Source organism: Perissodus microlepis, chromosome 14 (genome assembly GCF_051167445.1).
Source record: "Perissodus microlepis isolate ML-2025 ecotype Zambia chromosome 14, ASM5116744v1, whole genome shotgun sequence".
Taxonomy (NCBI): domain Eukaryota; kingdom Metazoa; phylum Chordata; class Actinopteri; order Cichliformes; family Cichlidae; genus Perissodus; species Perissodus microlepis.
Window position 1 is genome coordinate 19,340,186 of NC_140474.1, and position 23,289 is coordinate 19,363,474.

The 23,289-nt window shown below is 42.6% G+C and overlaps 1 protein-coding gene across 4 annotated transcripts; it reads right to left on the reverse strand.

Moving 5' to 3' along the window:
* Positions 1-373: 373 nt before the first annotated feature.
* Positions 374-22,660, reverse strand: cluha (CLUH binding protein of NUMT mRNA a). 4 transcript variants are annotated; one of them, XM_084951913.1, is made up of 27 exons: positions 22,302-22,660; positions 15,690-15,883; positions 15,352-15,523; positions 13,947-14,090; positions 12,652-12,779; positions 12,409-12,563; positions 11,717-11,842; positions 10,261-10,408; positions 10,083-10,175; positions 9,557-9,991; positions 9,211-9,470; positions 8,788-9,107; positions 7,984-8,085; positions 7,678-7,778; positions 6,815-6,967; positions 6,635-6,697; positions 6,299-6,543; positions 6,131-6,215; positions 5,893-6,046; positions 5,656-5,795; positions 5,466-5,546; positions 5,250-5,375; positions 5,036-5,157; positions 4,850-4,943; positions 4,626-4,760; positions 4,440-4,513; positions 374-3,664 (listed from the first exon to the last, which is right to left on the reverse strand). In XM_084951913.1, the coding sequence occupies exons 1-27, from the start codon at positions 22,423-22,425 to the stop codon at positions 3,538-3,540; spliced, it is 4,101 nt and encodes a 1,366-aa protein (XP_084808039.1). In that variant the 5' UTR covers positions 22,426-22,660; the 3' UTR covers positions 374-3,537. The 4 variants fall into 4 exon arrangements, with proteins under 4 accessions (XP_084808039.1, XP_084808037.1, XP_084808041.1 ...); XM_084951911.1 differs by having other exon boundaries at positions 8,701-9,107; XM_084951915.1 differs by lacking the exon at positions 22,302-22,660 and adding an exon at positions 21,955-22,250 and having other exon boundaries at positions 8,701-9,107.
* Positions 22,661-23,289: the final 629 nt, after the last annotated feature.

Sequence of the window (23,289 nt, forward strand, 5' to 3'; positions counted from 1 at the left end):
TTGATGACTTGGGCTTTTTTCAGAGCTACAGGACCTGGGCACCTTGCAGTCACTGAATTGGCCGTGAAGTTCTCTGAATACCTAAGTAGTCTGTAGAGTCAAATGTGAGGCCATCTGTATGACAGCTGAAGCTTCACTTGGTGTCATGCAACAGGAGAAAAGAATCAAGGTGTTGCAATGATCTAGTCAAAGTCCAGACCTCAACCTAATTGAAATACTGGGGTGAGCCCACTAAAGAGCTATGTATACATTAGGTGTACTTAGTGTTTCCATGGGACTGCGTCGAGTCCTTGAAAACTTTTTCACATCTGCACTGGCTACTTGTTATAAAACAAATTAAAAACATAAAAAAGTTGATAAAAAAATCCGAACAGATCTTTCACTAGTTTTATTTTAATCCATTTTTAATATAAAAGCATACTCAGACCAAAAAATAATTAGATTATTTTGTAAAGAGCAACACACACAAATACCACACACCATCAGGGGAAGCGGACTCAAACACTAGGCTTAAGTCTTTGTGGAGAAGAGATTTCATCAGCGAGAGAACACAAAACCCTCAAACAGCCAGTGTTTTCACCATCACACAAAGACAGTATTGCAGTATGACCAGGAGCAGTGGTGAAATGCATATTTTAGGATAGATATTTGCCTTTTTCTTCTTTTCACAGCACTCTTATTTTTTTTTTTTATAAGATAGTATGAGCTCTTTTTAACTTTAAAAAGCTACTTTGCACAGAGCCCATATGAGCAAGTTCAGTGTTTAATCTTTGAGTATTTGTCCTTTAAGTAAACATTCATTCTCCATGACCTGCTTTGCATTTTTTTGTTTTACATTCAAATTGCAAAGTTCTGCAAAATATGTGTGAATGAATACACTTCATAGTTTTATATTATTACACTTTGCCCCCCCCCCCCTTCTGGAGATAACCTCAAATAAACATCTACAGCTCAAATATTCAGGAAAGAACCTACAGCAGAGTCAGACTGATGTCTCCAACTAAAGCGAAAAGCTAAGTGTTGAAAGGGCAGCAGAGCATCTCTGTAGACAGTTTCTTGTCTCTCAGGGAGTTTCATAAACTATCGTAGCGTCAGATCATTAAATGTTCTGCTGCAAACATTTTAGAACACGTTTAACAGCAGGTAGAACTACAAATGTGCTAAAAATTAAAGTTGTCACATCTTTGCTAAATGTAAAAACTTATTGGTATTTTAAAATTAATCAGAATCTCATGTACTGTTTACAGTAATGCAATTTAATGCATTTCCATTACATCTGGCTATGCTAGAAGAGACGTATGTTTCTAAAGTCCATGAGCATACTTTTCTAAATCAAATACAGCATGTGTATATCTGAACTTGCACCGTGACATTTCCTGTCATGTAGGTCAAACGTTTGTCCTTCACATACAGAAGAATGTTAGAGTGCCACCTTATGGACACTGTCTGTATTACTGCTGAATGCCACTTGGAGAGTAGGTGGGGAAGAAAATAATAATACAAGAAAACCAGAAGACATAATCACAAGGCTTATGTCAGCTTTTTGTTGTTTTGTTTTTTTAAAGCCATCATCCTGCTGGTTTCCATTCAGGATAGAGAACAGGCACATGCTCAGCTGTTGTTGGTTCAGGAGCAATCTGGAAATCACTGTAGTGACCTCATCTCCTGGTGTGAAGAACTCATCTTTCATCGTTTTGTATACATCATTCTTCCAGTACAGTAAGAAGGCAGACTTCCAACAAGTAAAAAATGTTTTTAAAAAATGCATCATCGCTCTATTGCTTTAATCACTCACATCTTTCCATGAGAGGGAAAACATTAAGTTTACAGCAAAAACAAGCCTTTATCAGTCTTTTTTGGTACATCACTGAGGCAGCCCTTCCTCCCCCCCCCCCCACGCCCCCCTCTCTCCTAATTTTGGTGACGCCGTGTACCTGTCGACACACAGCACAAGAAAGTTAACTAAAACTGCTTACTGCTCGCTCCTGTCTGGGATTCGGCTCCGTTACACATGAAGAAAATAACAAATCACATAACGAGAAAAAAATAAAAATAAACAACCAGCAATGATAAGTCTGTCATCACTGCCGATGTCGAGAAGCGATGCGGTTAATTTCAGTACCAATTTCAGTATATCAGCGGACTTTTGGGGCCCAGAAAAGAACCCAGTTTTCCGTGTGCAGAATTATTAAAGATTTGGAAAGCCAATGTTTTCTCAGCCTCTATTCAAACTATGCGAGGAAAGCCCCGGCCAACAGATTTGATGTCAGACTACACAAAGACACACACTGTCAAACACACAAACACACATGCACATATTCTTTCACTGTGCAAAAATAGATATTTGAACACAGCTAACTATGTATATATGTATATATATGTATATGTATATATATACATACACACACACACACACACACACTGCTTAAGGTGGACGTTTTCTTTTTGTTCAAATCTGTGTTTCCCATACACATCAATCAAGTACTTGTCTAATAGAGATTTATACATCGTTTTTCCATTTCTATACATTTTCTATAAAACAGACATGGCTTTAAATTAACTGATGATGAACAGGCAATAAAATTCCTTCTTACTCCCCCCTGTGCACTTTTACAAAAATAATCCATAAAAAGAAATAAAAAAAAAAATAATAATAATAATCAAATCAACCTAAATGATTAGTTGTGAGCTCGCTAATCTGTGACTGCGCTGGAGAAACGGGAACCAGAGGATACAGCATGCACCCTCCTGGGATGTCTCAAGTACAAATGACAGAAAGATCAAATTAGTTCATTATTGAGGACACGTGTGAATGATGGGTGCTCGCTGCGAGGCGGCTCAATGAGCCACTAACAAGGGAAGTTTACATTCAGAAGCCCCACTTGAAAAATGGCAAATTTAGTAACTGGTCTTTTCTGGTCTTAGTGCACAGTAGAAAGTACCCCTGAGTTCAAGGACAGGGTAGGATCCACCACGAGTGGGTGGCTACTTGCCCGAGGATCTTCGAGGCTCTTTAGGCAATGACGGGGGCAGAATATGGTCCTGGGCCAACAGTGCTGTGGAAAGTTTAAGCTGAGAAGAAGAATGGCTTGTGTGTGTGGGGGGGATTATGGTAGAGTGGATAAGGCTCTGGTATAAAATGTCATGGTCATTCTTGGTCTCCCGCCCCCGGCTGAAACCCTCGTTTCATATTCATCGTAATTCTAACACAGCTAACACGCTCTAGGGCTTCATCACCAGGTTCTCGGGATTTTCAGATTGCACGGTACAGTGGTTTTACATTGTTTGTACTTTCTCCTCCCCTCTATCCCTACTTTGTAGGAAATTCCTGCTCAGTATTCCTTTCTCCTACAGTTCATCAGTCTGTGTCTGGACTACCCTGACCCCTCCCTCTTTTTTATTTATTTATATTTTTTTCATTTATTTATGTTGATTTAGACTGCTCGGCTTTCGGGTCCACAGGCTTTGTGACTCATCCATCACAGCCCGTCTTTCTCTCCCATAGCAGAAAATAGCTGTGTTGGCCACTACTCAATATTAATCGATGGGAATTTTGTCTTCCAATTCCAGTGAGCGGTCCTCAGCAGGCTCCTCGCTCTTTCCCAGCTCCTGCAGCTGCTGCCGCCTCTGCACCTCTGCCTTCAGGTTCTCCAGATCCTTTGGGCTGAAAAGAAAAAAAAAAGAAGAAAAATCAACACACAACTCCCTAAGATAGAAGAAATCCTGAGCCTATAATTATCCCCATTCATGTCACAGACATGCTCCCAGAGAACAATAGTGCTTTTCCATCTTTCAGTGCTTCAGCTACACACTAACCACACCTTCATCTCCAGGATTCAAGGAGCTTTATTGTCATTTGCATCACATGTTTACATGAGGTGGAACGAAATTAAATTATAAGTCATTATTTACTAGAAAGGATGTGGTCCAATATCAGAACAGGCACACAGATTTCTGTCTGCAGGATTTATGGTTGTATAGGCACACATACATCCACACAGCCTGTGTAGTTTAACACTTTCTTATCCTAAGTCAAAGCATTTGTGGAAAAATTGGAGAACTATTGCTCAAGACTACTTTAAAAATAATACTAGAAAGTGTGACACCCTGGAAGCAAAATACAAAGAAATCAGGGGTAGCTCAAGACTTTTGCACAGTACTCTAATGGCCATTTTCTGGGAAGGATTAATTCAAATATAGGAAGTGAGTATAGTGACCCAAAAGAGTGAAATTTCTATAAAATCTTAACTAAAGCAAAGATTGCATTTCCAATCTTAACACTCTCAGAGAACCAGGGTTACGCTAATAACCAAATAATTTCCCCATTTATTCAGTTCCACAGTTTAATGTCTGAGGAAGCCACTGACTTCTTGCATGTTGTGAGATTACCAACCCATATACAAGAAACAAAGAGCAGTAATGCTCCTTTATGTGTCTACCTGAGAGGTATAAAGATGATGCCATTGATGATGTTGAGCTGGTCCAGGATGGTGGCCATGCTGGGTGCAGTGAACTAGAAAATCAGAGTGGGGGGAAAGGGGGGAACGAAAAAAAGCCATCAGCACTGAACATTTGGACATAATCAGCTGGAAGCACAAAAAAACAAAATAACTTTGAACATTTACCTTAAGGGGCATAATGCTGGCGTTAGAGCCATTTTTGTAGATCTCATTCATGGTTCTCTGCAGAGCTACAGCCTGCTGCGTGAGATACTTCAGATACTCAGAACTCTCCTTGGTCTTCTCATGGGCCTCGCCCATCTGACAGGAGGAAAAAAACGTTAGAAAAAAAAAAAACTGCTTCATCGCAACTGGTAAAGTTAAAGTGTATGAACTGCTGTGGAGCATACCTGGTTCTTATAAATGGTGTAACCCTCCTTCTCGTGCTGTAGTGCAGAGCGGAACTCAGCCTTGCTCTCATAAACTCTTGCAACCAAATGATGACTGGAAAAACAATAAGGCAGTTATAATACAAACCATCATGCCATTACTACTTTTATTCTAATGCATATGAATGAATAAATCAATCTACCCACCTGAGGGCTACTTTGAGGGACCGAGGTCCATGGTACTTTGTGTTGATGGTCAAAGCGTTCTCCAGGAATCTCAGAGATAAATCGTACTCCATGACTCCATGCAGCACCAGCCCGATGTTACTCTGAGGAAGTCAGGAACAAAGTTCAATAATTTTGCTTTTTCCCCACCTTCTGAGAAATAACGTTAAAGCCAGCAGGCGAAGTCTGCACTCACGTCCAGCAGAGCCATCTCAGGGTGGTCCTCCCCACAAATCAACAGCATGAGGTAACGAGCGCGGTACAGAAGCTTCAGAGCAGTCGAAAGCTGGTTGTTGGCAAAGCAGTACAAGGCCAAGTGCATCTGACAAATGAAAGGAACAAACAAGTTTAGAAGGATATTAAACATGGTCAACATGACAAAAATGAGTTCCTCCTCCATCTGGTAGCTTACATATTCTTGAATTGTGTTGGGATGCTCGATGCCAAGGACTCTTTCACTCATCAGAACAGCCTTTTGCTGATTGCTGAGAGCCTGCAGGTGAATAAATATTAAAAAAAACAAAAACAAAAGAGCCATTCAGCACCACAAAAAAATCAGCATGGAGCTTATAAAAAAGGAAGCGTTGCACATCTGTACCTACCTCAGGGTGATCTCCCAGGATGTAATTAAGGCGCGCCAGCAGGCGCAGGCAGGAGCAGATCTCTACGTGCATGGCTCCGTACACGTTGTTGAAGAGATTAAGAGCCTCATTGATCAGCTCACATCCTTCCTTCAAGAAACCTGAGGGCGGTATAATGATTATTTTAGATATATTAGTACAAAAAGAAGAAGGGTTAATGCTCTGAAAAAACTTTTTTTTACAGCATGCAAACGTCACCTTGCTGCACTTTGGCCTGCCCACTCTGGAAGAAGTGGAAGGCATCTGTGGCTTTGGGGTTTACATGTTTCACCACAGGGAAAATGTTCAGGATGTCCTCTTCTGTGAAGGCAGGCTTATGGCGGCTGTCGAAGTTATACTCCTTTATCAGGATCTAAAAGTCAAATAAAACACAAGTCTAAGAAAGGATGTGATGACCATTCGGTAAAGTGAGGGTGCAGTCACGTAAATGAGTTACCTGTATGCCAGTTTTGACTGAAATTTCTCTGAGCAGAGTGATTTTCTGGAGGCCGAATTTCTCCACAACTTGGTCGACACTTTCACTGTGCAATGAATAAATAGGTTTTATTTAGAAATACATACAAAGTCTCTACATTTGCTTGAGTTTAACAGGTGGGGTCCTTACCACTGTAGGGTAAAGTGATAATAGCTCTGGGCCTCAGAGGCAATGTTCTTCCACAGTTCACTCGGTGTCAGGCTGGCCCACGCCGTGTTGTCGCCACCGCCGGGGACCCTGTTGCGACGTTTGCGGTTTTTGCGGCGTGACACCAGTTCATCGGGAGGCAGGTGGGCAACGGCGTCTGGGAAGGAGCTCAGGAAGCAGTTTAGGAAATGGCTCACAGCAGCAGAGAGGGCAGACAGCTCTACACCCTGCAGGAAAAAGCACAGATGAAAATAAACAACAGTTCGTTAATGTCTTTAAAAGAGAGCAGAAAATGTTGCACCATTAAATTTAACTAACCTGGAGGTACGTCTTGAATATATGTTTTGCACATCTGGTGATCAGCTCAGTTATTCCTATTCTCTAAAAAAAAAAAAACAAAAAAAAAAAAAAAAAAACAAGAAGAATTTTATTTTATTTTTTTTTAATTTAAACAGTGTGTGCTGATGCTATTGGTCAGATTTGAGGAATCAGACTCACATAGATGTGCTCCAGCTGGGCTTTGGCAGGAGTCTTCTCCATAAACTCCAGGACTGTGCCCAAATAGCGAACATTGATGCCTCTCTGGTGCAAAGCCTCCGTTAGTGAGGCTCCATCCATGGGCAGAGCGCTGTGGTCCAAACAGTCCTTCACCTGGTTATGAAAACACACAAACATGGCTTTAAACTCAGACACAGACAACCCTACGTGATAATTTGATGTGCAAGCATTTACCGAACAGACTTCTTATCATTGTAACAATGAAATTAGGCGCACAACTCCAATATAAAAACAGTTAAGTGCAGAAAACTACTAATAAAATACCATAAATATGCTTTAAATTTCCACAAAAACAGAAGTAGCATATCTGAACGCATGCTCTGAATTATCATCAGACAAAGGGTAACAGTTCATACAATGACCAGGACTGACAGCAGTCCTGATGATGTTTTGCAGTCTTTTGGGGTAGTGCGAGGTGGTGACATCTTCTATGGCAGCTAAATATAGGAGGTCCCACTAATCTGATCCCTGCAGTCGTGAAATTTAATTTTTTTCCCTAAGTAGTTTACAATTAAAACTTAATTTGACCCTCTCTATAAGAGTCTCCCAGCTGCAAAGTTTTTATACACCAGAAAAGCAAAAACAGAGTTGGTGAATAGGTTAAGCAGAACACAATTATGCTTTAATCATTTCATGTTAGACACCACCTGGGCCTTCATTTCCTTAGCCACACACAAGCCTTCATCGGGGAGTTTAACATGATTGTGATGTCCTTATAATAAAAGGCAAAAACTATTTGAATCCACACTCTTCACACACCAAGACAACTCAGCTGGATGTTTGGGAGCAGAAGCGTCACTGACCAGTGTTGGGACCTGACAGGAAACCAGGAAGGCAGCTGCGTCTTTGAGTAGCTGCTTCTGCTTCTGGATGTCGTCTGCGCTCTCTTCAGGGAACCGTACTCCTGGTTCAACACCACAAACACAATCATTGCTTTTTGTTGTATTCACTTTTGAAGTAATCGGGAATCAAATGTGGTAGTGTCTCCACAACTCTGGTTTTCCTCTTCCAAAACTTAAAAGCTTCACACAATGTTCATGGAACAGATCATTTCTGACTTCCCAGCTATTTGTTTCTAATAACCCATATAATAGGAATCATCATGTTACCTGGGGAGAAGATATCAGGGTTGAAGCGGATATCGAAAGCTGTGTCGCTGATGGAGCCCACTGCCTTACAGGCATTCAGGACCACTTCACGGCTTTTGGGGTCTGTTTGTGTTTGGGACCAAAGACAGACAAAAAAAAAAAAAATAAATAAATAAATACAGAAATGTTAAAGGTGATTACGTCAGACAGGTCATGTCAAAATGTGTAAAGATCAGTTCTGATCTGAACTGTTCTTTCACCTCAAACTATCTGTTCACACATCAATACACAACAACAGCAGTCCAGTTTATTTCACCCTGGTCTCAGCAGAGCACCCACCACCATTCGATCAGGACCACAAACCCTCGCTCTATGATTGGCTCACACAGATTACACAAATCACCCACCACAAGGTTATTTCTGCATTTCAAACACCTTTGGATTAATCAACACAGCACCCGATTATGGAATTATTGGGTCAAATCCTGCTGCAAAGGGATCACAGGCTGGGAATAGGTTGTTTCGAGGGGGGGGGGGGGGGGCACTATTCCCTGCTGCAGGCTGAGGACTGAACGGGGACAGCTACTCAGGTGGAAAGAAAACACTATGATCCAGTAATTTTAGAGTTCTATTGATCCATTTCTTTTTTCTATGCTGTTATCCACCAGAGTAGCTCTCTCTGTATTGTCCTGGCCCCAATTTTTTGGGGGGTGGGTGCGGCGGTGTTTCTAAACGTACCAATACTAGATCCATCTTCGGCAACTAAGGTCTCCGCCAGCTCTTTGGCCTGAGCTAATCCTGGAATACTTTCCTCAAGCTCCTTACCCTCCAATGGGCCCTTGCATTCGCCGTTCTGGGTGGCTGTGGGGTCTACAGGCCCGTTTGTTGTGGGCTTCGAGGAGTTCTCTTCGCTGTCAGTTCCTGTTTGTGAGGCAGCAGTGGAAGCATTGTCTGTCTGGCTAGTGCCATCTGTGGAGATGTCTGTTGCTTTAGAGGAATCTGTGTCTGTCTGGGTCGTGTCGGCTTTGCTCTCTGTGAGTGTCTCTGAGATTTCTGTGATGGCGGGTGTGTCAGTCTTGATAGAGTCCCTGTTGGCTTTATGCTGCATCAGCTGTAACGCTGCCATCTTCATGAACAGGAGATATCTGAAGAGGAAGACAAGAAAAAGTAGCAAAGTCACTTCTATATAATCAGCACAGGTTTCTAGAAAACAGCTCATTATTGCTGCACAACAACAACAACACAAACCTGTGCTCAACAAAGGCTTCGATGAGCTCTTGGCGTAGACAGGCCAGGCGATGGCGGTGCTGGCGGGGGAAGCCTAGACGCTGGCACTCTGGAGACAGCTCCACTCCATCCACAGGCAGGAAGTTGAGGTCAGGGGGGAAGGTGCGAAGCAGGTCGAGAATATAGTGTCTGCCGTCATTCCCGATGATACCTTTGCATTCGACAGAGGAGCACAGCTCCACCGTGTCATTCTTCTCATTCAGCACGCTGTGCCGCTGGATCTAAAATTTAACGTACAAAACATACACAGTATCTGTATGTAGACACAAATCAGCTTTATTATTATTGTCACAGTCACGCTTCTTACCTTTAGTGGCCTACTGGTCTTTTCCAGCAGTTCCAGGTATTTGCAGTGAGACACAACAGTCTTCCCAAAGTCAATGGAGCCGTAGATGACGCTCTGCTCCTGCTCACGCTCCAGGATACCTGGGATGATGGACTGGGCGGTGACACGGTAGCCTCTGTAGTCCACCACTACAGTTCCCAGAGTGTAAAGACCTTCCACATCCACCCCGCTGTAAGCTCGTACTCCGTTCAAGTCATTGGTGGGTGCAGCGTGGGCGGCCGCATCGCCCCCCAGCTCACGATAGTGGTCCCGCACATCGAAGCCCAGACTGAAAAAGATGTTGTTCCAGATGAACATCTGCATCCGAGTTTCTTCACCAGGGTTGATGGCCATTACGTTGCCATCAATTACAGCCATGGCACCTCGAGTGGCAGCTGCCGCAAAGTCACTGTGGACCTGCAGAAAGGAAAATGTTTCACGTTAAATTAGCATCAGCATAAGCAACAAGGTGGCTAATTAAAGAGCTGCAGAAAGTAAGACTTAAAACCTTGAATATAGCCCTCTCCCTTAGCAGCCGCTCAGGCAGGTTCTTCCGGGGCAGCTCTCTGGTAGTCTGCAGCTCTTCGTTCCAATCTCTGGTCTAGATGCACAACAAGAAAATTAATATTGGAAAAAACTTGAAATCATTCCTCTTGATGATCTGCTGCTGGATTCAGCGCCTTGACCTGTCCAGGGATGTGCTCCTCATAACCCAGACGGGAGGTGTATGCGTCCTCAGCTCGAACACAGTCCATTGCATGGTCTACTTGCGGAGCGGTCCAGCTGTATACTTGGAAAGGCGTGGCTATCCTCTCAAACGGGTGTCTCTGGACTCTGCAGCAGTAAAAGAGAAACCATAATTTCCATGGTTCATAATTTAGCTACAAATATCATTTTTCGCTTGCTGTGAGAGGGTCCTAAAACTAATAACTGATGAAAATCACAGTCTTGATATACAACTTTTATTTGCAAAGACTCATTTGTTATAAGATATTCAACTGCTGTCCCCGAATGTGAAAGAACAAAAGTGCAAAGTAAGTAGAGGTCAAAAAAATGACTTTTGTTCCTTTGGAGGGGACAAACAAAAAAAAAGAAAACAGCTCACAATCAGCATCAAGGCAAGTGAGAACAACAAATTACCGTAATTGTCGGGCTATAAGCCGCTACTTTTTGCACAAGCTTTGAACCCTGCGACTTTTAGTCAGGTGCGGCTTTTCTATGGATTGTCCATGATTTTTGTGATATCGTAAGAGGATTTGTTTTATTTGTTCCGCTGTTGTACGGAACTGCGTTGCCTGGCGGAAGGGCATGTGATCAGACACACAGTATCGGGGTTCAAGAGTGGTATGTTGGTCACATGTCCGTCCGCCAGGCAACGTAGTGCCGTACAATGTTATGCCCAACTCCACCAGTGGATTCTGACAGCGTGGAAAAGTGTGAAAACATCCATGATCACCAACGGATTTCGAAGGGCTGGACTGCTGCATGATGGAGAGGAGGACACCGCCACGGCCCTTCTGAGGGTGTTCGACTCTGACACTGACAACGAGGATTTCTTTGGTTTTGAAAGTGACAACGAAGGAAAGAAGCGGAGAGTGGATGACGAAGCCATCCTGAGCCTGTTCGTTTCCGACACTGGAGAAGAGGACTTTGGTGGTTTTAGTGCGCAGGAAGAAGAGAAAGATGGTGGTGAATGACTGACTTTTCTTCTTGTTAAAGCCGTGTCGCTGCACCTGAGCCTAAAAGGTAGGCCGAATCTATTTTTCTGGTGTGCTGTAGGTTATTGTTATGTACTACATTTGTTACTCATTTATGAAGCACAGTACATGTTTCGTACTTGTAATTACCGCTACTTGTACATATACCTAAAAAGTTATGCAAATATGTACCCATAACTTGTTTTTCAAAATATTAATAAAAGGGGTGTGTCTCCAAACAGCCATCTCTTTCCTGACAATTCCCTTTGTGCATATTCTCTTACATATGATAAGTCAACATTGAAACACCTGCGGCTTTTAGTCAGGTGCGGCTAATGTATGTACAAAACAGGATTTTCCCCTGATCTTAGCTTGTGCGGCTAATGTCCGGGTGCGCTTTGTAGTCCGGGAAATACGGTAAGTAAAAGCAATGAAATGTTTTCACCTTTTCTTTTGCAGGGCGGTGAAGTTCTTCTTGAAGGCAGGGCTGATCTGGCTCAGCAGCTCAACTAGAGAGTGGCTCAAGAAGCTGGGATTAGCTGGTTTGGGGTTGAAGGTGTAGGTAGTAGACCTGAAAAGCACACAAGCACATTATCATCATGGTTCACACTAATATAGCTGACTGAGGAGTTCATCATCTGTAGCCTGCTAAATGGAGAAGAAGCATCTATATAAAAATACGAAAAAGAAACAACAAACTTGCTGTTAAATATCCCCGCCACACTACAAAGCACTAATACATGAAAGCAAGCTTATGACTGAGCAAACAGCTGGAAGGGAAAAAAAAAGAAAACATAAAAAAAGAAAACAAAATAATCTTCATCCTAACAATGCAACATGTTTCCCAGCTGTCCACCTAAACAAACTGCATCAACATTTCCTGTTCTATTTTAAGGAAAAACACTACAGGAGAAATTGTGCCAACTATAATGAGCTGACTCACAGCATCGCTTCTTACATCACCTAATTGCAGACTAACTGCTGCCAAATGTCTTCACCTAATGGCATCCTGAATTATGAATACACGCTGCAGAAACGGTGCTGCCAAATGCTTAAACTGCACTTTAACGGCAGAGAGTCAGCTGCAGTAAGAACACAGAGCTTGTAAGGAGACACGAGGCCCAAACATCAACTGACTGGTTGAGGTAGAAGCCGCGTGTTGAGGCAGTGACGCTGACATGGCGCTCCTCCACAGTCACAATGTACAGGTACATGAGGTCGCCGTGCATCTTCCTGTTTCCAGGTGGAGGGTTCCACCCGCTCATGGTCAAGACCTTCAGGCACTGCATGGGCTGTGGAGCACGTAAAATAAGAAGATGAATCTCAAGTTTAAAAGCCAAACTTACTTCCCCCGTTTAAGTCCCTAAATGCCTTCCTCACCTTCCAGTCCTTATTCTGTGGCTGGAGGGGCACAAGGGGGCGCTCTTTACTGCCGGGCAGGATGTGCTCTGGAGGGGTGCAGTCTATCTGCTCCATCTCGCTGCCCTTTTTCTTCCGCTTTCCAGTCTCTATAAGCAAAGGAGGAAGCAAGAAAGGAAAATTGGTGGATTTCTATTGAATAAAACAGCATGCATGCACACACACTGGACTAATGTGAACACATAAACCTTATTCAGTCACTCTTAAAACCATCTGTTGATCGCTTAACACAAGGGTGTAAAACATAAGGCTCGGGGTTCAGAATCGGCTCGGCAAAGACTCAATCCCAATGGACGGCTGCCGGAACTTTTTCTGTTACGCTGACAGGTTTCTTTCATTTACTGCAGCAGCATTTCTTCATTATGCAGAAAACCCTAACCTTTTCCTCACATTAAGATATCTTTGAGATTAAATGTGTAGTCAAACTTCTTTAGACTGAGAGAAAGGGAACTTTCACTCGTCCAACCCACTTAAGATCGAGTTTGACATGTCTGAACAAACACATTCACTGAGAAGGGAGTCTTAGATTTTTCTGCTTTTCATTTCTAAGCTGCATGCTGTTCGATTACTGCAAAGGCTGCAGCAGTGCATGGTGAAAATTCCAGAGCTGGGAAACATTTTTCTCCCTTCTTAAAAATCCCCTGAAACAATTTAATCCTCAGCTATTACGTATGAATGATATACAAGCAGTTTAAAAAGGCGATTTCACTGAGAAGCAGGGGGGAAACCTCATCCTAATGCCAACAACAGTCATTCATTTATCTCCCGACTGCAAAGTAGGTTTTAAAATCCATCACTGAGAGAAGAAAACCGCGTGTCTGTCTCTCAGTGCAAATACTTCGTAAGCGAGTGTCTCTTTCGTTAAGCCTCCCAGAAAAATAAACCCAACTTGCCTGAATGACAGAAAACCAGCAAGGTGATAGGATTGAAAAGAGTTTTAGGTCATATTAATGGTAAACGTGTTTGCCTTGTGTGATTTTAACCCGTGCACCAACTTGCTGGTCTGCCCTCAACTTCATTTTGTCTCCATATTTTATTCCCCTGCTCTTGTTCCATCTCAGAAACAGGCATTTCAGCTCGCGTGCTCTTTGTTACGCTCACACACTTCAAAACAGTGTAATACAAGGTTTATCAATGATTTAACAGAGTTTGTCTCAAATGTGCTCTAAACTAAAGTCCAACTAAACTACACAAGGTCCAGCTGTGTAAGCAGGAATCACACTCTTTAAAGAAACTGTTGATCCTTAGTGTCATACCTCCAAGATCTCCATCAGTGAAGATGTTCAGGAAAGAGAGAGAGTTGCAGTCTACTCCGTTGTAAGCATCAGAAGGGTCCAGACTCTTCAGCAGGTCTCTGATGTGACGCACATGGATTCGAGCTTCACGCACCGTGTAGGGCTCTGAGGGAAACAAAACAAACAGTGTGTGGTTTAAAACCCAACTAAGCAACATGTATACTGAACTATTATGAGTGCTGGAGGCTACTCAAAAATTTGCATTACTCACAACTTTTTGGTTTTTAAGCAACAAATCAATTTGTCCCCCAAATTAAGTGGTTAACACAAGAGCATTTTCGCTCATATCAGCACAAGTGTCTTTTCCGATAACTTAAGGAACACCAGCCCAAAAAACACCCCACAGAAGAATTTCACTTGTGAAACATTGTTCACTCTCTGCAAAGATCACACAAGTAGCCTCCTGCCAGCCAGTTCTGTACATTATCATCAAGTCGACTATTTTTGCGCTGCTTCAGCATAGGTAACAGACACACTCTGAAACATATTCCTCAGATTCAGATACAGCGTCACTGACGGGGAATACTTCAGTTTGGCTTTTGAGGCTGAGTTTAAACACTAATAGGAGCATGTTCGTCTCTACTTTTGTTAACTGCAAAACTCAAACATTGGCCTGAGCGTCACTCTGGGTCATTTAACGCTAGCTTTATGTTAACGTCTTGTATTTAGCCGGACCCCTGACAAGTGTGACAATATGTATGGATGGATGGATGGATGTGATGATTAGAATTGAATGCGATTACCGATTTTAGAAACACCTTTTCCATTACATAAGTCGAACCCTTAGCAGACCCATGTGTATAATGCCGCAACATGACAACCAACATATTTGTATATAAGAACGGTTTATCAGGATCAGGCTGCACCTGCCAATACTGTCTGAGTTCCACCTGGTTCTCCTGGAGGTTTCTTCCTGTTAGTTTTTCCTTCCCACCGTCACCAAAGTGCTTGGTCACAGGGGGTCAATTGATTGTTGGGGCCATCTCTGTATTATTGTGGGGTCTTTACCTTAGAATATAAAGCACCTCGAGGCAACTCCCTTGCAAAAATATTGTAGTCCAAAACTGGCCTTTGGCTTATTGGTGACCAAATTAGTTTTAGCATACAGCCTTTGCCGTTCTTCTTATCACTGGCATCTGCTTATGAGTAACTTAATGTTCTGTTTTTCCTGTTTGGCAGTGTATAAAAACCTTAGTTCTGGGCTCTTCGCTTTTTGAACACTACTCAAGTTAAAAGAGAGAACAATGACTGATTCTCTCTTAAACAGATAGAAGGGCACTACATTCATGGCAAAGTAAATGCAGAACAGCTCTCAGGAAGTCCGTCCAAACTTTGCACAACAAGCCCTGCTGCTTCAGAATCTTACCTTCCACCACTTTGAGCACCGATCCCTCCTGCAGACCCTCGATAGACTTGAGCTCGGCAAAGTTGTCCAGCACATTTCCATCCAGCTGCAGAGAGAAGCAGGTGCGGTGGCAGGTGTCCTCACGGTCCATCAAAACCTGGTGGATTTCCTGCACCATTTCCTGGGGGGAGACCTGATGTTGGGGAAGAAATTAAAGAAATGAAGTGACACAGAAATGAGGAGGAGCAGCAACATTTAGTTCACGTTACAAACTACATCATCACAGACGTGACTTGATTAATGAGCCATGTCATTTAAAAGTCCTGCAGTTTTCTTAAAGAACTGCAGCTTATCCTCACCTGCAGGTCAAATGGCTCTGTCCCCGGAGCCTGGATCTTTACAGTGAAGCCTGTGTCCTGGATCACTATCACTTCCTGTTCGTTAGACTCCTCCCCTCCGTCTGCCTCGCCATTCCCATCCTGCTTTGAGTCCGTCTCCTCCGTATGCTCATGAGCCCTGTCACCATTTACCATGGCTGTATCTGCACTGTGCCCTTTAAGATCAAGATCAAGCTTTATGTCAAGTCACAAGACATATCTACTAATAAAATACTCAACTACTTTAGGCTTTATTTAAAATAACACATTTAAAATAACACTTTATTTAAAATAACACAACCAACTCCCTTTGCCAGAAACGACAATTTATTAACTACTTGTCCTCCTCTCACCCTCAACCTGCGTCTGCCCCTCCCTGAGGCTGATTCTGCTGGAGGTTTCTTCCTGTTCAAATGGAGTTTTTCTTTCCCACTGTCACCAAGTGCTTGCTCACAGGGCTTTGCCTGATTGTTGGGGTTGTGTCTATTATGCCCCTTAAAATATAAATATCCTCAAAGCAACTGCTGTTGTTATAGAAAAAAATATTGAATTGAACTCAATTGTTAGTTTGATAAAGCATTTACAAAAAAAAAAAAAAAAAAAAGAACAAAAAAAAGTTGATCATCGCTTTCTGAATTTTCCACTTTAATACAAGTGTGATCTTAATTAGAAAATATTGTAATATAAATGTTGTAACCCAAAAAGTGACATTTGGCGTACTGGTGACAAAATGCAGCCGTAAGCACACCGAGTATTAGCACATTCTTCCTTTGAATTTCTTATGAGTAATTGAAAACTGTGTTTTTCCTGTTTGGCAACTTATAAAGACCAGTTCCAATCTTTTCAATAGTCATGAGGAGGCTGGACAGAAGCACTGTCTCGGTTTCAGAACTGTTAGTCTTGTTTCCACTAATGAAAGGGGGAAAAATATTTTCCATCATAAGTCAACATTTCAAGTGAAGAAGTTTGACTTAATAACTCAAACTTCTGAAAAGAAAAAAAAAAAAAATATATCACTAAAACAGAATATAGCATTTTCGGTTATTAATTCAAAATTCAAACTCTCGATTCTGCCATTCAATGTTTTGTTCCAGTGACAATCTCAATCATGCACTTTGTCCAGCAAAGCTAACATGCTAAAATGCCACCACAGACTACACTACAGGCTAATTCTGCTAACACTGAAAGGACAAAGGGACAATTGTTATGCAATCTCCAAGTGAGCTCACCTTTCCAAACAGCATGACACAGGAATTTATATGTAGTTACAGAACTATGGTACTACAGCTGTCTGGTGATGTTAAACTGTGTAAACTGGATAAGTATATTCAAATGAAACAAAGACGTGTATTTGCCCCTTCTTCCACATCAATAATGATGATGATAATAATAATAATAATAATAATAATAATAATAATAAAGCTACTTCTGGGTCCTACCTTGTCACAAGGGTTCAACACTGTGGCCCTTCACTTGTCAAGTGAATGCGTTAACCACCACACTATGTAGTTATTGTGTCAACTGCACCACATGCAGGAGCGTTCCTGTCAAAGCCTCAAGGCCATTTGCTGGGTAACACTGTGTTTATGCTATAATTTATTTGTTTACAGGATAATTTAGACAATGCACCTCTTTGGCTGCCATCAGTGACTCAGCCATCATGTCAACACCAACTCACTTTTCTTCCACATAAGCAGCCAGGTCACAAATAAGGAAGGCAATCCTCCAGGCCCAGATGATCTTACCGATATCCTTATAAAATATTTATTTATGGTTGAGCAGAGCCAACAAAGCTCAGCTATACCATGACAATGCTGTGGTTTTGCTTCCCTGAAGTCGACAAAGACTAGAGGATTAGCGTGAGGGATCTTCTCAACACACAGATCTCTCTTTTTAATCAAACATCAACAGTACTGAAAAGAGCATGCTGACAATCATAAGTGACTTGAGTCACTAATGATTTATCTGAAATTCGACAATAAGTAACCAGCTTCGTCTAGAAAAGAAAACGCTTGATTTCCAGCAGTGACCTGCTGAAACCTACACTGTTGCAACACTGCAGGGAACTCAGCCAGGAGGCCTTGAGGGAGGATTTCACCATTCACGAGAGGGAATTATGGGTCACTTACATCGATATCTGCTTAAACCAGCACTGTGACAAATAATCCAGCAGTTGCTTTACCTTTTTATAGAAATCAGAGCCACCAAAATTATTCTCTGTAAATTCTCTGTAAAATAGGCCAGCTGAGAAAAGTCTGACAGCTCCTCTCATTACACAGACGACGGATGGATATTATTTTCTTGAGTAACAGTTAAGGTGAGAGGAAAATGACATGAATAAAAATGAGCTAAATTAATTCAAAGGAACAGGGGCCCACTGCAAGGACATCAGGCAAATGTTTTCTCTCACTGTCCTACAACTGCTGCCAGCCAGCGCGTCCTTGCTGCCTGTCAAGGGTAACGCGGTGTCAGGGTTACTCAGAGAGAAGGGGCCAGAGGGAGGGGAGGGGCTGGGGCTGGACCTGGACCGCGACCCCGGGTGGGGAATGAATGCAGTGAGACGGTGGAGGAGAGGGGGAAGAAGCGCATGGGAGAGGAACGACAGGCCACGCTCTGAATAACAAACATAACTGCTTCAGGGCGTGTGAGCATGCGGGCCAACAATGTCGGAAAGAATGAGGGATCTGTGCAGAAACATTTCATCTCCGAGTCGAGCTCTATTGTCACACAAGTGACATGATGATGACTAACTTCTGACATATTACAGACCAGACAAGAAGGAAATAACACGCATATGATCCAATCAGTTAGTGCAGCGTTAACAGGGTAGTATTAGGCCAATACTGCACTTCTTAAGTCCAGCTTCTTAAAATTTGATTTGCGGCCTCATTTTAAATTAAATATCTTCAGGTAATGAATGGTTAGTGATACAAAACAAGTCACTTGAAGAGGGTATCTCTGGATCCTGAAGCTGAGAGACTGATAAGAGGCACTTTACAGATTTTCTAATGTTTCATTAACCAAAAGATCTACAGACATTAACGGCTGTCTCTGATCATTTCGTTTTGATTCATTCATAAGAAACAAAGAGGGGAGTTGGTGTGCAATTGGCTAGATTAAGTCTGTAGATATCAGATTCATCATCGCAGAAACCCAACAGTACAAAGCACTATAAGTGATAAGACTAATGATGAGGTTTTCCAGTGGACTAAGCATTGCAAAACAGACCTATTCTCTACAATAGAGGGATTAAAGTTCATCAGAAAGTAGGTAATGAGGCAAAAGGAGGCGGGAGAAGCAACGTTAAAACAGTGAAGAGGAAATGTTGCATGCTGCTTTACTTTAGTGTAGAAATAGAGATGCACTACCTGGTTATAAGTGTATAGATTCCCAAATGCAGGAGAAGGACCTAATGAAGTGGGTCAATTTTCCACTCAGGGTGTGCATCAGAAAGTCTGCCAGAAATCCTTGAGAATGACTACTTAATTTAATACAAGTATGATAAAATGTCTCATTCACTGGCTGAAATCAGACACTTCTAATTCTTTTAGTATTACTTCATCAGCTAAACTGTAAATTCGTGCTCTATTTATGGAGAAATATATGACAAAATATGAGTTTTACAGTGTAATGATGTGTTACTTTATAATAAACCTCTAAACATATCTGTTTACCTAAAATAACTGCTTTGATTTCTCTTTTGGCATTAAGTATCATCCCATCTAATTAGACAGTGCTAACTTGACCAGTAATTGAAAGGCACGTTTCAGTGGAACAATCAAACCGCTCTAATCAGAGTCAAATAATTAAAAGCAGTGATTAAAAACCATGTATAGGAGCGGCCATTAAGCACTGCAGCAAATGCGCAGACTGGTACAATGCCCAAGTCCTCCACAAGGTCACGGTAAGGAATGAAGATCAAGGAATTAGATTTTTTTTTAAAGAAAAAAAATTATTAGATACATTCAAATACTAACAAACAACTGAAGATCAAACTGAAAATGATTCAAACTTAAAGCTCAGTGCTGAACTGCACTCTCTTGTTTACTCAATTAGCCTACTTCTCCTGATAAACAATAAAGCCAGCCAAGCGGCCATCTAGCCACTCCGCAGCCCTTGACACAATCACCATGGCAACATTAACCAGCCAGTCAACACCGAAAACACCACCTAGCACACAAGGCCCCTCTGTAATCGAGTTTGCTGGACCACAAGGTGGCATCCTTCTGGTGGACGGCCACACAAAGACTGAAATCTAAAAGTCTGCCAGCAGATTCTCCGTTGTTGTAATTTGTTCCCCGAGCATTGAATGATGCTAGAGACTTTTTTTTGTGGTGCAGGCTTGAGAGGGGGCAGCTTGAGTCACAAACAGGATCCATAATGAGTCCAAACCATAACACGATCACTGAAATCAAAATCCTTCCGGCAGACAATGACATATTTCTGCCATATCTCCAATAAATGTGTGGTTTTTTTTAATGAAATTATACATATACATATCCCTAGAGACCTAAAAAAATAAATCCATTCAACTCTGAGCCACAAACTACAAAGACAACGAGACAAACAGCAGAGGTGTGGAAGATGCCAAGAGAGATGAGCAATCGAGGCAGGGTGTCAGTGATTGCTGGGATTAACAAGGGCACTCTTCCACCCACAGGAGCATTAAGCTCCTTAAAACCACAGAGTGACCCTCACCTCGACCTGTCTGCTCAGCCACGTGCTGTTAGTATGTCTAGTTACAACTACTCACTGAGACGCATCAACCTCATCACCATTGCCCAGTGATTACATTTGTTAATGATTCTTGATTAGTCCATGAGTGGTTTGGGATGTAAAATGTAATTTTAAATTAAAAATGCTTCAAGTGCTGACATGTGAAGTCACACTGCTTGGTTAATGCTGGATTTCTGGGGCTGAAGCAGATATAGCTTTCCAAGGACATCTACAAACATATGAACCTGCTACAGTTATACTGGAAAGAAGAAAATCACAAGCTTAAAATACAGCTCGACTAAAAGTCCATGTGCCATCAGCTGTGATGCTACTCTGCAACACGTGCTGCCAACAGTACAGATATGTGCTGACACAACTTCCCCAAGAAGGGAGAAAGCTTGGAGCTGTACTGCTATGTTCATGAAGCCCATGTGACACCCAGACTCCAACAAACACTAAACGACTGGAAATAGGAAAGCTTTAATTACACGAGAGGATGCCTGGCAGCTCAATCTTTAACATCCACTCCTCTTCCTCCGCACATGTCAAAATCATCTCAGCTTCTTGCCTCTCTAACTTCAAGCTGAAAAACCACAACTCATTTCTAATCCCATCCCTCCCAATGACTCAAAACTATGGTTTAATACACTGTTTACGTCTGAAATGCAGTTCCATGTGGGATTTTATAATGAGTGACACACACACACAAAACCACAGCTCTTCATCATCAAACCGACAAAGGTTCACTCTGGACAGCTGGAGGAATCAGATACTGTGCAATGAGACATTTCAAGGTCCGGGCAGGCTGCAATGAACTTCAGAGCTGTGGGAGTCAAACTTCACCAGGTGACAGCCCTTGTATTAAGTCTAACCCCGCCTGCACCCACAGCACTCCGCCGCTGCTCCCAAACAACCTTCACCTGACAGCTTTTACTCACCAGCTCGCGTATTATTAGAGTAACCTTCCCCCTCACCGTGCGCACACCACCATCATGACTTATCGGCTATAACCAGCTTCCGCTTCCCGGTCGAGGAGGAACGCTCGATCTAATCAGGACTGGGGGGGTGAAGATGGGGCCGGTTAGAGGACTAACACCGACCACCTCGCGATTCAGCCACCTCACGCGTATTTTTTATAGCTCGGTAACGACGAACATGTCTGCCACACAAGCCGTGTGATACACATACCACCCCCAGTAAAAATGAAGGCATGTGCGCGACCCCCCCGTGTTCATGTAAGCAGTGTGAAGCGCCACTGAAGGTGACCTTCAGTTACCGAACATGTGCGTCAGCGCGAGTTTGTGCTACGGCAGCTACTGCTGCTTTATGTGCTCTGAACAAACAGACGCTACACAGGCGCCCCGTGCTTTACCCGAAAAACCATAGCTCCCCGTGATCACGTTTGGTTTTAAGGCACGAGACAGCTTTGACAGCGACAGGAGCGCCTGTGTGCTAGTTAGCTAGCTAGCTAACCGGGGCGCTAACTACCTTCACGCTGAATGGGACACGCTAAAGAGAATGCTAGCATTACCGGCCAATGTGTTTAGGTTAGCCTGAGCAGCTTGCAGTGTCAGGTAGAAGTCCGAGCCAGCTGTGAATATAGCAGCGGTCCCAGTCGAGTGAAAAAAGCATTAATACCGGACAGTTGGTTAGCAGGTGGGTGCAAGGTGGAACCTTCAAACTTCCAGAGATGGAGGGGTATAGCAGCAGCACTACGCTCGGTCTGAGGACCTTTAAGTCACACAGCGCAGCATGGAGGTGAAAGTCACCACATTTGGTGCATGCTCCACAGCTTCAGTAAAGCAGACATTCAGTCATGCTGTATGTATGTTGATTCTGCATGCACGATGAGAGCAGTGGTGTCTGCAGCGGACTTACCACAACCACAGGACTCTTTTAGAGGTGCCTTTCCTGCTCCTTTACCATCCCGGGCTTCATCCGCGGGATCTGCCGGATTGCAGTTAGGCACTGACGCCGGGATGTCATCGGTCTTGCTCACCATGGTCGGCAGTCAGTGTGTCTCTGTGACAGAAATCCCCCAGCAGCTTTGCTCGAATATTTGTGTGTCTCTGTAAATGAAACGCAAATAAAGACAAACTACAGCTTCTTCTCTGGCTGTCACGAGCTAGCTGGCTACATACGAGGGGTACAAGCTTACAAAAACAAGTCTACAGAGGAAGGACAGTGCTGTACATAGTGCCGATCACACGTGGTTTTCTCCTCCCCTCCTCTTGACCTCTTTGCCTTTGCGTTGCACCTCCCCACCTGCTCCGCGTGGCGCTACGGAAAGCCACACGCGACAATTCTTGCGCACTCACCAGTTTTTCATTTCTCTTGCACTAAAAGAAAACATGGACACATGGATGGAGAGAGGAAAACACGAGTGATTTAAAACTCTAATCACATTAATGACCCGGTGTTTCTTCTTGTGTGGAAGTGCATAGCATTTTATATCTTGAAGCATTCTTCCACATTTTTTATTGGCTGTACTTTGCAAAGCCTTCACACAAAATCCCCTAAAAATGGTTAGAAAATAGAACAATAGCTGAAATAACAATTTTAATAGTTCGGATTAGGTGCTGTAAAACGAATATTTCACCCTCTCCTAATTTTTGTTTTACCTCTCTGCTGTAAACCTCAAGGTCAGACGTCAACTTTTATGAAAATCTTGCGACTCAAGAAGGATGTAATCTAAGATTTTCAAATTGATACCGTAGGCGCATCTACTAGAATGCTGAGGGTAAAACTGGTGGATTACATTATTTTTGCGTATTTTTCATACTTAAATGTTTCATCAAACAATCTTCAATATTAGAGAAAGGTAACTTAAGTAAATATAACATGCAGTTTTCAAATGAAGATTAAA